The sequence below is a fragment of the Pseudomyrmex gracilis genome, unplaced genomic scaffold (assembly GCF_002006095.1).
Source record: "Pseudomyrmex gracilis isolate BER0280 unplaced genomic scaffold, ASM200609v1 scaffold_107, whole genome shotgun sequence".
Lineage (NCBI taxonomy): Eukaryota > Metazoa > Arthropoda > Insecta > Hymenoptera > Formicidae > Pseudomyrmex > Pseudomyrmex gracilis.
In genome coordinates, this window is record NW_018020691.1 from 432,926 (window position 1) to 450,731 (window position 17,806).

At 40.8% G+C, this 17,806-nt stretch overlaps 1 protein-coding gene across 3 annotated transcripts in view; it reads left to right on the forward strand.

The window, feature by feature from the left end:
- Positions 1 to 17,806, forward strand: part of LOC109856106 (diacylglycerol kinase 1) — a 103,214-nt gene that overhangs the window by 75,423 nt on the left and 9,985 nt on the right. For all 3 annotated transcript variants that reach the window (XM_020431033.1, XM_020431032.1, XM_020431034.1), the window contains exons 4-6: positions 11,398 to 11,532; positions 11,892 to 12,108; positions 13,558 to 13,719. In XM_020431033.1, the coding sequence (XP_020286622.1) occupies positions 11,398 to 11,532; positions 11,892 to 12,108; positions 13,558 to 13,719 (514 nt within the window). The remainder of the gene's footprint in view (positions 1 to 11,397; positions 11,533 to 11,891; positions 12,109 to 13,557; positions 13,720 to 17,806) is intronic.

The window sequence follows — 17,806 nt, forward strand, 5'->3', positions numbered from 1 at the left end:
TTTTTTTTTTTTCGCAGCCGAGGTCTATCTCGCCGACGCCATTTGCATGCAACTTGCCCGTCTCCTCCGCGTTCGATTCACTCGCGTCCGGTCTGTAACTCTATTAACTACTACTGCGCGCAAAGATTCCAAAAAAAAAAAAAAAAAAAAAAAAAAAAAAAAAAAAAAAAAAAAAAGAAGATACATTTTTTAGCTTCAAATAGCTCGTGTAAAAGGTAAAAATTTATGTGCACGCACATTGTTTCATTACAATATTTATCTAAAACAAAAAAGATTTTTCAGTTTTTTTTATCTCAAAAAAGAATATATAGTTTTGTATGAAATATAATCCCACAGATAGCNCGAGTCGAAATTTAGCGTCTACATTGAACTTCAATTTTTGAAAAAAGAAAATTTCGGACGCATAGCAGCGTCAAAGTAGCATCTACTTTTTTTCTTACTCCTACTTTGAGCCTATCAGAGCCTATTTTGAGCCTATCAGAGCCTGCAATGCGCAGTCTGATCTGAGAATTAAATCCTACTTTAAAACTTTAGCAGGAAAAAAGGAAATTTCGAACGTATAGCAGCGTCAAAGTAAGATCTACTTTCTCTCTTACTCCTACATAAAAAAAAGAAAAATTGAGGTTCAATGTAGACGCTAAATTTCGACTCGGGAGAACACATGATTCCAAGAAAAAGGCCCCGCTATATTACTCTCCGCGCGATTCGCGTACACTCGATTGCGCGCCAATTAACGACCTTACACGCGAAGTTGCGGCAATAATGCCCGAACAATATCTTAACTAATGAAAGGTTTGCAACTTCACGCGTGCAAAGGGCGCTAATGGAATCGAGAGAACATTTATGTAGAGTCACGAATCGCCTCGCGAACTCGGCGCGTTGTGTGCGCCGCGTGACCTTTAACTTATATATCTCTCTGTTTTTTCGAAATCTCGGAGGAGAGGAGAGCAAAAAACTGTTTGGAGTCAAAATCTATTTTACATCGTCTTATCGCTGTTTCTCCTCGCGCGAGTCTTTTGCACGCGCGATGGATTTCCATCGAGACACTTTCGCGAGTGTTCGATCACATGTGGCGCGACGACGGCGCGCGCGCAACGTGCGTTCTTACGCGCAAACAAACATCACCCACCAAGTGCGTACGGAATTGTGTACGACGGCGTAGTCGCCAATGCGAAAACAAACACGGCGGTCGGCTATTTCGGGATTATCGGCCCGCCAGCGCGCTGTATATTTAGATGATGTGTACGTACTATATATTCGCGCCTGTCACGCATATGTGCGCGCGTTTTTTTTTTTTTTGCGTTCGTCCGTCGCTTCGATAAGAAACCGCGGACCTGTTCAACAATGAGTCGTCGACAACTCCTCCCACAAGCGACATTTTTTTAATTACTTTAATATTCGTTGTCTGGTTCTCGCGCGTGTGCGCGTGCACTTGCGAGAAAAAGCAATGAGATCGACTCGCGCTACTTGAACTTAAAAGAGAGGTAACGTAGTTAAGAAACTGGATTATCGCCAAAAATGTTCGAAAAAGAAAGTCTTAAAGGAACTTTGCTTCTTAAGAAGGTTTTTCCAAAAAGATGAATGAATAGATAATGGTAGTTAAGATCGTCGTGTCGAGAAAAGTTCCAACAAGAAAGAAACCTCTTAATCCAAAATGAAGATCAAGATGGTTCTTTTGAATGAAAGTTTGCATATCAATAGATTAATGCGGAAACTTGTGTGTGTAACGCGCGCTGCTCGCTGTTTTCGCTCTTATAAGATCTCTCATCAGTCATTTTCGCGAAGAAAGAGAGAGAGAGAGAAAGAGAGAGTTTCGAACAAAGCTTATATTTTCACGTGCAGATTATTTGTTTTAGACGGGGAAAAAAATAGCTAAAGCATTAATTAGGTTAATGGTTAATTAAACGTTAAAGAAACAGTTGAAATTCGCACGTTTTGATGACGCACGCGCGTATATAATTCTTTCTTATCTCGCGTACACACGAAATTTCCGAGAGAGATAAATATTATCATTTTAATTTATATTTGGCGGTATGTATATGTACGCGTATACGGGTGTTTGTCGTTTCAAATTATACTATGATTATATAGAAATGCGCAGAAAATAGCTTGGAAGCGTGAAAATTTAACGATCGGAACATCATAGTTTTCGCAGCTTCGCAAAATTAAAGCGTTGATTTATTTGTAATCACCCGTAATCTTTTGACGACAATCGGAAAATAAACGACTAACGGTGAGAAATAAGTTTTCGTCCAATTTTACGCTTCTTCTTGCTCGACTTTTCGCCGTTTCGCGTGACGAAGATATCGAATTTAGCGATGGAAAGCCAACAAAAAATTCAAGCTCGTTTCTTTACTTCTCGGCGGACAATAGAAGAGATATATATATATATATATATGACGTAACGCGCGTGTTACATGTACCGCGCGTCGCGGATGAAAACTGAGAGAGGAACAAAATCCCTTATTTTGTTAAGATTTCACGAAAAACAAGCTGAAATTCGAGTTTGAACCACAAGAGAGCAAATAAAGTTTGACCCTCGCCATTCCTAACGTTAAATATTCCACGTAATTTTCTCGTAGAAGAACGTAACAAGACTACGTACCAAAAACCAGGTCAAAAGAGCTCGGAGGCGGCATTTCCGCGTATAACACAACGTGTGATATTTTTGCACTGAAATATTAAAATTTTTGAAATTATCATCTCGGCAATTCATCTGTTGCATGAAGGAATACATTTAATTGCACGAATATTTTATGACGAAATGACAATATTTGCATTATGCTGCTTATTGCCGTAATAAAAGCATAAAAAGTGGTACGACAGCTTTTCGATTGGTAAATTTAATCTTAACTCGCAGAAAACGAATTTTGCGTATCAAAGTTTGGTTTCTTTTTAATCTCCCTCTTTCTCTCTCTCTCTCTCTCTCTCTCACACACACCGAATAATATACGTTAATAAATCCGGTCAAAGACAAACTTTCAAAGTGGAACTCACGCATTCTCAAAGCTACTCGCACGCTTGATATCTCGGCGTATATGGGTATGCACGGACGCGAGAGAACATGTACGGGAATTAATATCTCATTAAATGTGAGATAAAACGGAGCGCATATACTTACGTCGTTAAGCAACACGCGGAACTTAATTCGATTTACGTAATCAAAGTGGGTAACGAAATTGCGCGAGACGACATATAAAATAATCGTCTCTCTCTCTCTCTCTCTCTTTCTGCGAGTGCGCGTTATCTCCGGCTCGCAATGTGTCGCGCGCGCGCGCGCGCGGAAATAAATGGTCTCGGAGGCGAACTGCCACGGCGCAAACTACTTCGGGGACGAACTTCGATTGCACGTCGACGGACGGTGACGGAGCAAAGGAGCAGACCGACCAGAGAGACCGCCCATAAAGGATTTCGCCATCATATCGAGTTGAATTAGCGGAATGGCCGTCCGATATGCTCCGACGGGGACGGAGCTTTGCGGGCGGAACGCGACGTTTCGCCTCGAATGACGTGGCGTTTTACGAGAGACGCAAGACAACGACCCAGACACGCGGAACCGCAATGAAACTTTACTCAGAGTTTCCAAGTAGAGCGCAAGAGATATAAATCTGCGATCGAGAGGAAAGCGGCGTGAAACGGTCGTCTTCTTACGCGCGCGAGCGAGATATAAAATTTATTTGCTGAACTGTGTCAAATTGAATCGAAATAACTCAGGAAGAAGATACGTAGATAGGAGTCAATTTCCACACTCTCTTTAATATTCGCACAAAAGAAATCATTGTTAAAAAAAAAAAACAGTTCGCAGGCTTGCAATAGTCGTAACCCGATAACGACTTGGTGTGCTGCTCTCTGTGAGAGATTCCGTCAAAAGAGCAATACTTGCTCGCATTCACAAAAAGTTAGTATCATCCAAAGCAAATTGGATTAATTTTGCTAACGAGCTGAGAAACGCATTTTGTATTTGTTGTTAAATTTTGTTCACAACACGGTAATCGAAAATGCAGGCGCGTTTTTAAGACTGGTAAAACTTCGGTGCAAGGACAAAGATGAGAGGGCCCTTTAAAGAATAATAATAATAATAATAATAGTAATAATAATTATTATTATTATCATTATTATTATTATTGTTATTATTATTTATTAAAGGCAATTGGACAAAAGTTTTTAATTATTTTTTATTTGTATGCAAATTTAGAAACGAACACCTCTTCGAACTTTAACCGACATAAATTTGTTTGCAACATCTTCCTAATTTAAATTAATCAAAACATTTTTTTCACTTGATAATAAAGTTAGATCAGATGTTCTTTCCTGTGTCATGGTACTTCTTAAATAACTTTTAAGTCTCCTTAATACACTAAATGATCTTTCGGCACTCGCAACTCCGATAGGTAATGTTATGAATATTATAAATTTATAAATGTTTATCATGCACCGAGGGCCCGCAGATCCCGGGGCCCGTCGGTGCATCGCACCGGTTGCACCGACGTTAAATACGCCTCTGCCGAAAATGCGAGATTAAAATGTAAACTTTTTTTGTAAAAAAAAATACGCAATTTCGATACTTTGTTTTATTAGAATTTTCCTACCGCGTGGCAAAGTAAAACTTGCAATTTTACTACTTTCAAGTTTCTTTTCAGAAATGATGGTCAAAGGCTCAATTACAAGTAAAGCTAAGCTATTCGTTGCACTTTCGTCCGCCATATCCGTAATCTTGTAGCGGGAAGATTTATTATGAGCTATAACGCGGACCGTAAATTATATATATATATATATATATCTCAACGGTCACTTAAGTCGTACTTGGATATGTTACAAGCGTTACACGTCGCTTAAACAAAAGTGGCCGGTTTGTAAACGCGTAAAAGCTGCCGCGGAGAGATACATAAAGCGCGCTACACGCGCGCAGAAAGAGAAAACGCGCGCGTGTAACGCGATATATCCTGGTCTCGCGGAGGGGATTGTACATCAGGTGAGGGTGAGAAGTTTATTATGTTTGAGCAGGGTGTGGGATCCCGGCGCGTAAGAGCTTTTAATTGAAGCCACCCCGCCTCTGTCTCTCTCTCTCTCTCTTGAGAGAGAAAGAGAGAGAGAGAGAGAGAGAGAAAGCAACCTTTAGGTTCTTCTTATACCCAGTTATATGGACAATCGCGCGAGCTATTCTTGATATCTAAATTGTTTACACTGCGACCCACCCCCCTATCAAATGATTGCGAACGCGGTGTGTACGCGCGCGTTAGTACCGCCTTTAAGTACCGTTCACACACGTGTAAAGCGAGTGGAAGCACGATCGTCCACGTTTCGAACACAGTGCAGCGTTAAACGATGAAGCTGATCTTACTCGGGTTCGCTTCGATATTATATCGAGAGACGCGTTCGACGATGATAAAAAAAAAAAAAAAAAACTAACTCTACGAGCGGTGCGTATAGACAAAGAAGAATTGTAATTTCTCTTTATCGGTACAAAAAACTTTGCGCCTAACATCTTTGGATTTTTTCCAGACCGGTTCCGAGTTTATCGATTGAAAGACGAACTGTATCGCGAGCCTTCAAAACTTAATTCGAATAAAAACCTCGAATTTTTCTCCGAAGTCGCCTCAAACAGAGACCAGTTTTCGTCCGATCGAAATTCTGATGGCGTTAGCACAAACTCGGTATGGATGGGTTTACTCGTCATAAAAGAAGGAAAAACCACAGTTTTACGCACAGAAATAAAAGACGCTTTAAAAGTGCACTGGCATACAGATACATCGACGGTCCGTTTAGTCGTCGAGACGCCGCAAAGTCGTCTCTGCGAAAGGATACTCAAGTTGTTGAGTAGGATATCGGTGTCGGTGGCTCGAGCTTGTACGTAGTGGAGCTTACGATACTTATATAAGCGACACGTTAATATTTCTCGCGTATAAAACGAAGTAAAACGGACGCAGTTATTACTTTACGCCCCCGATGCGAAGCTGAGAAATCACAATTTGCTTGGTTTAATCCTCCCGGCGGTGATTGCGTTGGCTTGATGCAAACAGCGATGCGAAGCGAACGATGATGATGGACCATAGGTGACGTAGTTTCGTCGCTCGTTAACTCGCGATACGGCGGCGGACTTGATCCGCGATCGGGGTCAATTGCTATTTTCGATCTGCGGGATATGCGGTTGCGGTATATGTTCGCGATTTTGACACGGCTGCGGCACTTTCGCGCGCTTTCGTTTGCGGCGTGTTTGTTCTTTTTTTTGTTTTTCTTTTTTTTTTTAAATTATTATTAAATTCGCGCGCGGCTTTCACACATAAACTCGCCGACACTGTCGCGCTAAATGCGATCAAAGTGCACTTGGCTGCTTTATGCTAATTATTTTTCAGGTGAATCGATCGATACCTCGCGGTGCCGGGAATTCAAACAAATTTCCATGACGCCCACATGCGTCATTAAAATTTTGTATTAATTAAAATGTCTTTAATAATACAAAAGGTGCTTCTGTCTCGCTTTCTTTCTTTCATTATATTTTCCGTCAGTTACTCGGTTGAATTTAAAGCAAAGAATTTCTTTTCTTAATGAAATTTTCACGAGAAGCCTTCCTTTACGCAAGTTTAATGTGCTCGATATCGGATGTCTTAATGACTGTGAATCTGAAAAATCAAGAGCTTGTTCATTTCAAAGTTAACGTAGGTGTTATTTTATTGGTTTCTTATAAAAAAAAAAAAATGTATCTAAATCAGAATATCTCTGTATTTCTTAAATCAGAAAGAGCAACTGTGCTTCGGAAATATTGCTAATTGCTTTTAGAGAGAAAGAGAGAGAGAGAGAGAGAGAATATTGAAAACAATTTCAAATTTTTTAAATTTAAGTTGCGCTCTTTACAAAACCACGAGAATTTTTCAGGAAACGTGTCATCTCCGGAATGACATATTTTCACTTAAATTGAAAAAACACACACTCGTCAGCAACGTAATCGGATCGATGAGGAATATGATTGTGTGTGTGCTTCTTTCTCTCACTCTGTGCGACCTATTTTTCCGACCAAGTTATGACGCCATCGCGGTGACGTCACCGCCGCGCTGACGTCACCACCACTCCCTACGTGACCATTCAAGGATGACCTCCTTTCTCTCCCTTCGAATTTCACTCCCCTACGACCCTCATCCCTCCTGCGCGCTCCGTTCCTAGCTTAATGGCCGCCTCCCGCGCCATTCATGTGAATATTCCCTCACTATCGGATGCGTTCTATTTCATAAAATGATTTGTTATATGCTCTCGTCTAAATGTAATGCCCTCAATAATGGCCCCGGTGGTCGTTTTACGACCAATAAAACTTCCACTAGCGCCTGCACTCTCGTTATTACAATAATTGTGCTTGCGTTGCAAATCTATAACTTGTATCGTTTAAAAGCGTATATGTTTGTTCGCTTCAGAATATGTCAAATATTTATTTTAGATATTTGTATTTTTTCGGTCGTAAAAAAAACAATAACGATTGCATTGCGCGTATTGCGCTCCAGTTTTAGTTTCAAGTAAAAAACCACTTGTAAAAAAATTTTTGCACGCAATCGTATCGTCTACTACCCTGGATCGGTGCAACAATCTCACGTGTAGTTAAACCAAGCTTTACAAAACATTGTTATCGGTTGGTCGGTAGAAAAATACTGTAAACTGTATTATTTTAGTTGCAAAAACTGAGAGGAGGGGGTAATAATTGAAACACGTTCGAACACATATACGCTACAGATATACGGGATTGAAGCACAAAATAGGATTACGGCCGACGGACGCATGCACGTTAACGGCTTAGTAGTAAATCCAGATATTCCACCGACATAGGAAAATTCCGTGTTCGATAGAGACCGGGCGAAAGTCTACCGCGCCGGGGTTTCTCTGTCTCTCGCCGGATAAAGAAATATCGCTTCGAATCTTACAAAAAAAAAAAAAAGAAAAAAAACGAAAAGAAAAAAACTGCGGAGAATGAACGAGTCGGTAATTGGAAATTGCGTCGACAAGTTTGAGACAATAAAATGAATACATTCAATGAGAAAAAAATTCAATTACGCTAAGACGATTGCAGTATATAATTATGATCATTATTTATTGTTTCACAAAATAATCGAGATTTGCTTGCCTTCGGTCGGACGTAGAATTGGCTACTTTTGCTCTGTATAAAAAAAAAAAAAAAAACGAAATGTTCGATAAATTATCATTCTTTTGATTTTTTTTTTTTCACGTGAATATATTTCAATAAACACGCGCTGAAAAGGAGACGAGCGCGCTTTTCTTATTTATTTATATATTTATTGACCCGTGTTATACATTGTTCGTTAAAAAGAATATCGAAGTCTTTTCGAAGCTACTTGATTCTACTTATAAAACTTTGTTCAAAGTAGAAGGTCAAGGAATTTCCATTTAATTTAGCACACACAACGTATTGCATAGGCGCTGCAATGATCTTGCAAATTAGAAAAAAATAGATTATCGCGCGGAGAAAAGATGTTTTTTTTTTTTTTTTTTTTAATAACAACAACACAATATCTAATAATACATAGAATTATAGTAACAGTTTTTTTTTCTCGATTAATCGGCTACCTGCTTGTTATTCATAAGCGAAAAGAAACACCGATGTATTCTTATTATTAGATCAAGGATTGTATTATAAAACAGAAACGATAGCGAGAATGAACTTGTTCCTAATTTAATAATTAATGCTTTTTTTATCTTGTTATACAGACACACACAGTCTCCCTTCTCCGATTATTACAAATTTATTTTTAACGATGTGCCACGCCCTTTGCAACCATTCTCTGCTTCTTGCGATTTTATTGCTCATAGCGCAGGTTTAACGGAGCAAAAAAAAAAAAAAAAAAAAGGTAAAAGGCGACGCCCTGTGTCCTTGGCGCTAGGAGTATCGATAAATGTCACAGTGCAACTCACGCTCAAATCTACTCAAATAAAACTCGCGAAACTGGGTTAACTTTTCGTGGATCTTTCCCCGGATGAAACTGCATTTCTCAACTCTAATTAAAAATTTCTGACACACACACACACACACACGTATACTTTCAAGTTTTATATTTGTGTCAAATGAAACTGAAAAAAAAAAAAACTTCAATTATTTTTACTCTATGAAGAATAATTTGAATGCCCTTTGTATATTAAGCGCTATAATTATTTTTTAATAGAAGCGAGAGAATTAATATTCGAGATAATTTCGCTGGTTAATTAATCATCACGGGGGCGGGATAAATCCAGCGATACCATAATGATCGTGAAACCGTTGACTAAATCGTTTAAAACGGCGAATTAAGCTGCCAGAGGCAGCGATCTCTTTCCGGATCGCATTTCCGTTATCCCCTAACTCGGATCGGAATCTCTACAAGATGGAAGCACGCGATTCCGGTGCCAAATGAATTTTCACTAGAAGCGGCGCTTGTTCGCGGTTGATAGACCCAATATCTATGCAGATTCGGTCGAGCGAGCGAGCGAGCGTGCGGCTCGTGTCTCCGGAATTGGCCAAAACTTTTTGTCAGCTAAAGAGAAGCAGCTCGTCGCGCAAAGATGTCTGTGTGATGCGAACTTCGGCGTATCGCGCGCGCCGCGTGTGTCACCTGCGATTCCGCTTTCCTGTCTAATTTTCCATCTACAAAGAGAGAGTGAGAGAGAGAGAGAGAGAGAGAGAGAGCAAACGTCAGCCGGACTTAATTGATTCTCGCTTTAATTAAAACGAGAGAACCGGTCGCGTGGAAATATCGTGGCTTTTAAAATACGCCTACACTTGCGATATTTCATATGATCGATTTTTTATATTTGTAATATATCGTAGCGTGTAACATACAAAATTACATAACCGTAATTGGCTGTTTATATACATAAATACGTCGGTACGATATCACATGCAGCTGAATATTTTATATATACTTCGAAGCGCGCAATAACTATTTGTTATTTACAAATAGCTACAAACTCTCCGTTATAAAGCGTAATAAATGTAGCGTATATATCTCATCTATAATTGTGTAATTTTTACTTCTGTATATTTCGCAATATTATTTCACAGATTATTGATGTGTAATCAAACAAAACCTTGCGCGTCCGCAAGTTAAGCCCCATCGTTTGCTCTCAATCGACTTTACAATAGCGATAGTTATCTGTGTATAAATATATAATCGACTCCGCATTCTCCGTTCTATAAATATGTATACGTCGATGGATTTCTCGTTTAGCAAAAACACAACACACACAGAGTTTAAAAATCCAATGTTTGATATGATCGGTTTTCTTCGCGATACGCGCGTAGTCACGGCTTCTTCTTCAAAGAAATATACAAATATATATTTCTAGACACGCAATAAAAGTAAAATCCGTTTTATATATCCCGTATCATTTTGTACGCAAGTTTATTCAGCCGCATTATTGCTATTCCGTCGATCCGAGTAATGTTCCTTTTTAAAACAAGCTTCGTCCTTTCGTCGTGTTTGTGTTTGCACAAAGCTTTGCACAAGCTTTGCACACTATTGCCGAATGCACTCGGTGAATGCTGATGGCATTTAAGTGCCTCAAGATATTTTTCGCAGAAAGGCTTGTTGTCGACTTGAGAGAGAGACACCGCCGCGGTCCTAAACTCGCGCAATCTCTCTCGTCGAAACGAATTCCATGAATAGCAATCAACGAAGCATGGTTAATTGCATTAAAACACTATCGATCCGGTCTGCGCTCGCGAGAATCGTGCGGAATCCAAATGCGCGTCGTCGCCCGGATACGTACGTAATCGTCGCAAATCAGTCAATTTGCGAAAATGCGCACCTTGCGAATTCTTGATTCCGCACTCGGTTCCGCAGCGACGCGTTTCGTTGTGTTTTAATCCTGCTGTTGAATAAAAATTCATTCGGATCGAACGAATGAATTGAAATGGACACACCACAGAGAGGAAGATGGATAGATAACGGGGGGTTGCATACACGTCCGATTAATTAACGGCGGCTTTTCTTTTTTTTGCGTGGCGTGGTTGCGACGCCTTTCATTATATTATACCGCGCACTTATATCGATTGCTGAGAACAATCGAAAAAAAGTGTGACACGAAAATTCGATCACCGATCTACTTTTTTTTCTCGTCTTCAATCCGGATATTATCGCTAATGGCTCGCACATATTGTATTTGACGTGTTTGAAGTTTTATAAAAAAAAAAAAAAAAAACACACAAGAGACGATATCAAACTTTTTTAACCGCTTTAAGTACAGAGTTTTATAAGAATGAGAGAGAGAAAGAGAGAGAGAGAAAAAAAACAGAAAAAATCACTAGATATAAAATTTATTTTTATTGTTTTTATTTTCGCGACTTTTTTATAAAAGCTAAAAACCGCTTCATTCTTTTTCTTTTTAAAGAAATGCTATGAGAATTATACGTCTTCCCTGTTTCAGGACATCGACTACGAGGGTTTCCGCAAATTTCTGAATTCCTATCTTGAGATCAATACTCCGGATGAATTGTGCCGACATCTTTTCCTCTCGTTCGTCAGGAAGAACTCGTGCGGAGTGGATGGCAAGGCTTTCAAAGTATGGGCTTTCAAACCAAAGCTTTCCAGATATATAAGAAAAACCGCTGTGGTATTTTATTCGTTATTAGCGAGCGAGACTGTGTCTCTCATTTATTACCGTGAGTAACGTCACAAACAGTCGCTAATTGGAGGCGAAAGAGAAATACGAAATTCGTATTCGCGCGTGTGCGAAGTGACGCATTAACGTAATCCGAGATTATAATGCGCGCAATTATGTCGCGGAATAAAAACAGCGTGTCGCGAGTCGGTGTAAAAAAAAAAAAATAACAACAACAACAAACAAGAGAAACACTCGTAAACGAGTGCGTTAAAAAATTAAAAGCCGCACGTATTATACGCGTTTGTTGGTTTCCCCAGGAGATGGCCGTGCTTTCCTCGACTACCGCCTGCGCCGCAATTACGTCGCACACGACTTCCAGCAGTAACGTTAATAGCGCCGTCGTAACCGGCGGAACTTCCGTGGAGAGTCACAGCAGCGGGTCAACGCTGGCCGACAAAATTCACGGGATCACGGAAAAATTACAAGCGCTCAGCCATCACAAAACCGAGAGCGAGATCTCGAAGACGCGAACCGGTAAGGTATTTCGCAATTACTTCACTTTGACAACTTTTTTTTTTTAGCAACAAGATATGTATAAGGCCTTACGAGCCATTCTCAAGATGTTTTGTGAGTAGAAACTTGTACGTGTATATATATACATACACATGTAACGAAATTCAACTTGTAAATTTTTACAAGTGAGTGTTTTTTTGAGTTGAAAACTCAATTCTTAAAATCATACGGGATGCCAGATTTGCATCTCACATATGACAGACCCCGGATATCCCCCTAACTAATTTTAAAATTTTGCGAAAAAAACTCCTCGGCCAGGAGTCGAACCTGGAATCTCCGGCTTTCCGTGCCATTTTTTTTTTTAGATTGTTCATTGCATCGTGAAGCATATGACGTAAATTCTTGGCGTTTTTAAAGAAATGTGAAAAAACAACTTGTATAATCTCCTTCTCCAAGTATTAGTTGGAAAAAAAAAAAAAAAACTCGCGTTTTGCGGAAGAAACGTTAAGGTTCTTAGCAAGCAATAAGCAAACTAGTTAACAGGTCCGCGTAGTAACGACGCTGTCAAACACAATCAAACAATACAAAGCAGTCGCGATATTAATATCGTTTTAATTACGAGCGTTTCTCTTCCCCATTTGCGCTGTCAATGCTTACTAAGGGCTTCCATTTTCTCGGGGGTCTGTATTTTTACGGTAAACAGAATGCTTTCGCGATCGGATAAAATAGGTCAGCAAATATACAGTAGGCCAGAAAAAAAAAAAAAAGAAAATGAGAAGCCTGATAGCTTCAATGTTTTTTTTTTTTTTTTTACCTATGCACACCGCACATATCGGCGAATGCTATTGTTCGCTTCGAAATGGCGAATGAATAACAATCGATCCGACTCAAAGGAGCTTTGAATGAGATAACTCCCGCCCAAAGCGCGCCGACGGGCGGCGCATCGTTCGTTAAAATAAATTCGCTTCGTTCGTGTGTCAACACTCGCGATTTTTTTTATTTATTTATTTATTTTTTTCGTAACGAGTTAATTTAAAAGTCTTATAAACTTGTGTCAGAGTTTCCCTGTCGAGTGTTCTTACAATTAAAACCGTCTGCGTACCGTGTCTGTTAATAATAACGTCCGCGCGTAACGAAGACGTCGAGACGGTGAAAAAATTGTGTGTGTGTGTTTTCGTAATTTAATTTTCTCTCCGAGAAGAAAACAAAGTCTAAAGTCGAAGACGTCTGGTGTATAAATAGATTGTGTTTTCTGTAGAAAAAGAAAACACGGAAGTGTATATATATATATACACGACGCGCGGGGCGGTGTGCTGCGTGTAGCGATTAAATGAATATAGGTATATTTAGCTAATGAATCTTCTACGAGAGAGACGTCGCCGCGTAGATTTTTAGATTGATGCGGCAGCCGCGATCAATCATGCTTGTTTGTTTTTCTTGTGTTTCACGCAATTCACGTGGACACTTCAGGAAGCGTGCATCCGATGTTGACGGTCACCCACACGTCGTACAGCTGTCACGACGTACTAGACAAGAAGAGCACGGACAGCAGTCCGAGTCACAGCCAAATGTCGCGAAATTCGTCCAGGAAGTCGAACAATTCTCTTCTCGTCAACAACGGGAAATTGGAAGGTGGGTGCAATCGCTCGATCGATATCCAAATACGCAAAACGAGCGTAACATCGAGCAATACCTGTTTTTCGATGTGACGTAACACGGAAGCGTATCATACGCGCCATCATTATTGAGATTATACATTGGGCCGGGATTTCTGCGTGTCAATTTCTCGCGCGATAAATATCCGCGTTAATCTTTTCGCCGATTATTCTCTTTTTTTTTTTTTTTTTTTTCATTCGGAAAATTATTTCTCACCAAGAGAAAGACTCTAATCTCAACTCGATGATCTCTCTTCTCTATAACGAGCTTTTGCTCACACACTTTTCTTAGAAATGATTCTATATATCGGACTCTTTTTTTTTTTCTCTCTTATTTTATTCGGCGCTCGAAAGCTCACATTCAGGAACTTCCGATAAAGAATCGCTTCTCCGTGATCGAGAGCTTCTTCTGAATATCTGGCATTAAAGTTCCTCTCGAAGCGGTTGTACGGCTTTACATGAATACGAGATTAAAGGATACGCCAGATTCGCTTAAAGAGATCCTCTCTTTCTCTCTCTCTCTCTCTCTTCCTAAACGGCGCGCGCGTGCAACGTGCATATTCCGTCAAAATTCGGTGCACGATGTGGAATTCATTTGTGCCAAAAGCGGGGATCGCATTACACAAGCGCCATGATGAAAGGTCCATTTCGGTCGCAATCGATCTTACGGCGGGCCGCCCCGTTGCTCTCAAACAAAACCTGAGATCGTAAATGCCTTGGTGAATTACCGCTCTTGGAGAGACGTCACATCTCTTTCAGAAGTGTACTTCACCATATCGGGCGAGCGACAGTCAGCGTAATCGAAAAAATACGACCACAATACTTTGTGTGTGTGTGTGTGCGCGCGCGCGCGCACGCGCGTGTGTGTGTACACGTACGTACGAGTCATCCTCTACATGTATACCGCTTTTACGATATATCGACGGCAGCCATCTCTTTGCTTCCACCACTTTATTGTATTTCGCTCCCGTAAATTTTGCAGTATTTTATTTATATTTTTCCGTGCGCAGATATATTTGTCGCGTACTTTTTCATTGGCGATATTTCAACTGCGTTTCAACATTTTCGACGGAAAAAAAAAACGATCGCTCGGTTAATTAAATTCGGGAACGTTCGATTATTATTTTTCACTCGGGGGAACGAGAAATCCCAGATGAAGAGTAGATGGGAGAGATGTGAGGGAAACGTTTCCGTCAATTTTTTTTTCCCAGCGTGACACCGCGGTGAAAAGCGATCGATCTAAATTAGTCACGCGAGACATCAACAGACGCTGTTTATGTCTGCGTCTTTCCGGATGAAGACGCGCGTCGGTCTTACACACAAGAAACGGAAATGTAATCATCGTTCTCGCGTTATAGATTTTAAGGAAGATGTTTATTCACGTCTGGCGGCAACTGCGGCGGCGATGCCATCGATCGCCGCGCATAAACACGCGCCTTCTTCCTTCGGATGCGCATCAGGAAATGGATATTGGTATTTTAAATATATCCGCGATTCTAAACGACAAGAGTTCTTAAAGCGCGAGGGAAACGCGCGAGACACGACGCGTCGTTTCTTCGTCGTGACGCGCGCGTGATTGAAAGCTGTGTGTGTCGGAAAAATCCGCGATTCGGAGTTCTATTTCCGCGTTCGTTTGAAGAACGAAATCTCGATCTTATCTCGCGTCTGCTTTACCTCTCTTGCCCCTCTCTTGTGTATCACGTGCGCCGTTTCGAGAGAGACCTAGATCCCGCGTCAAACGCACGCTTGAGGGGGGAGGTAGGTGATGAATCCCAAAAACGCACGCGCGCGCGTCTTTTGGTAGATTATATATACGTGACTCGTGAAAAACGAAAGGGAAACATCAAATACGATTCGAAAATAGAAGGCTCGACTTATGACGAATCAAAGTTTTCGATAAAGTCGCCGCGTAGTGTGTGCCATTTTCAAGTTTCCCACCGGGCTTTGGCTTCTCGGACAAGATTTTTCTCGTCTTTTATGAATCAGAAGATGAATAGCATTGCATCCGCACACAAATACGCACAGGTGTTCGCGTTTTGTAACAAAAACGAGATCGTATAGTAAAGTAATACGATCGCGTGTGAGAAATACAGAGGGAGAAGAAAAACAAAGAAGCGCGGAGCGGAGAAAACTTGATTCGACCGACGCACCAAGTATATTCGAGCGTTGCGAGTCGCGATATGATTAAGTTCATCGATTCTCTTTATATTTTTGTAATTTAAATCGCATTACGTCTTCTATATTTCAAAAATTTATTTTAAGTCGAGAGAAAAGTGTGTTACTGTCCGAGAGAAAGGAGAACGGATGCTTCTCGATGCCACGCTCTTGGTTACTTTATTAACCGCCGCTTAATGAACCAACGGTATCGATCGCGAATAGCGCGCGCGGCGGAGCGCACAACGCGCTTCGAATTGTTCGCGCGACATACGCGCGAGTTTGCGTGGTGGCGCGTATATACGCGAGAGAGAGCCGGTGCCACCGAAATAGCCGTGCCATCCGGTATCATCCGGTACAAATGACGTCACGTCAGTGTGCGAGAGGATGATACGCTTCCTGACGGAGGCGCACCACCGTTCTCAGTGACTCTCGAGTCGTAGGAGAAGCAACAAGTGCTCGCTGAGAGCTAAATCATTAATCGCGCGCATTGACGTCGATCGTCGTCGGGGGCTTCGATGACAGTCGAATCGTCGACTGTACTCGAGAGTACTGAGTTAAACATCTCGTCGCTCGCGCTCGAACTAGGGCAAGATAATCCGATTCAACGGGGGTGATCGAGAACAATTTCTTCCCCTCTTTTTTATCGCCCGCACTGTTACACGCACCGTTGAGGAACGAGATGGTTCAATTACCGAACGTGTCGGGGATGAAACTGAAGGAAGGTAATCGTAAAATTTCACGACTCTTCTAGAAATCTGACGGGGACTCCGCTATCGGATAAAAATTCGCGCGAGACGTTTCGTTCGCGTTGAACGGAAACTTTTCGCGAGAACTTTTGGCGAAAGTCCGAGCGATATATGTGTGTCAATTGACATTCGTTTCTGTTCTAAACGTTCTCGTGACGAAATGAATGTTTCTGAGAAAGAGGAGGGACCGTTCGCGTTAATTGTATTTACAATTTTAATATAAAAAGAATGCAAAAGATATTATTGTTTTTGTAGGTTTTTTAAACATCAACCGAACATTCGCAAATTATGCGGCGAATGTCCATCTCTATCGCGAGAACTCAACTAAATCAAATAACCAAACACTGTACCGCCGCCCGCAAATGTTAATTAATTTAATTTATCATCATGCGCGCTCGTTCGTGATTGTCACGAAGTTTCATTGAACGAGAAAGCGAAGAGTCATCAAATTGTAACCATCCGCATGGGGTCGTAATATTATCTCTAAAAAAAAAAAAAATCAAATCTTGATATAAAATATGTACAGGTCGTTCACAATTCGTTGACACGTAGGAAAACAAAATTGCGGCAAAAATATATGTCGCGAATATGTGAAATCGCGTCGGCATATAAACGGCTTCACATAAATAAGAGAAAATAATCTAGTGTAAATTTGTCCGAAATTTTTCTGGCAACGTTCTGATACGTGTGCGTGTGTGTGTGTGTGTCACGGTGATTAATCGCCATGTCCGCAGTCGATCAGCACGTCGCGTTTTCCTCGTTGCGGAATGATTTATATTTTTTTTCCCAAATGTCGTTACCGGACGGTTTTTTCGCGGCTCTCACACGGAACAAATTGGATCGTTCGAGCGTAAAAAAAACGCGCGCGGCGGCGGTGGTCCTCGCACGGATAAACGCACGGGATATATAAAACGGCCAGGCGCGACGCTTCGTCTCGTCGTGCAAAAGTTTATTTTCGACTTCGTTCGCATTCGTGGCGTAAAACTATACTTTTGCGGGATCGCGACATTGTCTAAAAATACAACCGGTGAGATCGAATCATCGCGATTCGTATGATAACGCTCTTTTGGCAATAAAAAAAAAAAAAAAATTATCAACGTCGGGCAATTTTTGTTTGAGGTAAATGCAAATTACGAAATTGTCAAAAAAAAAAAAAAAAAA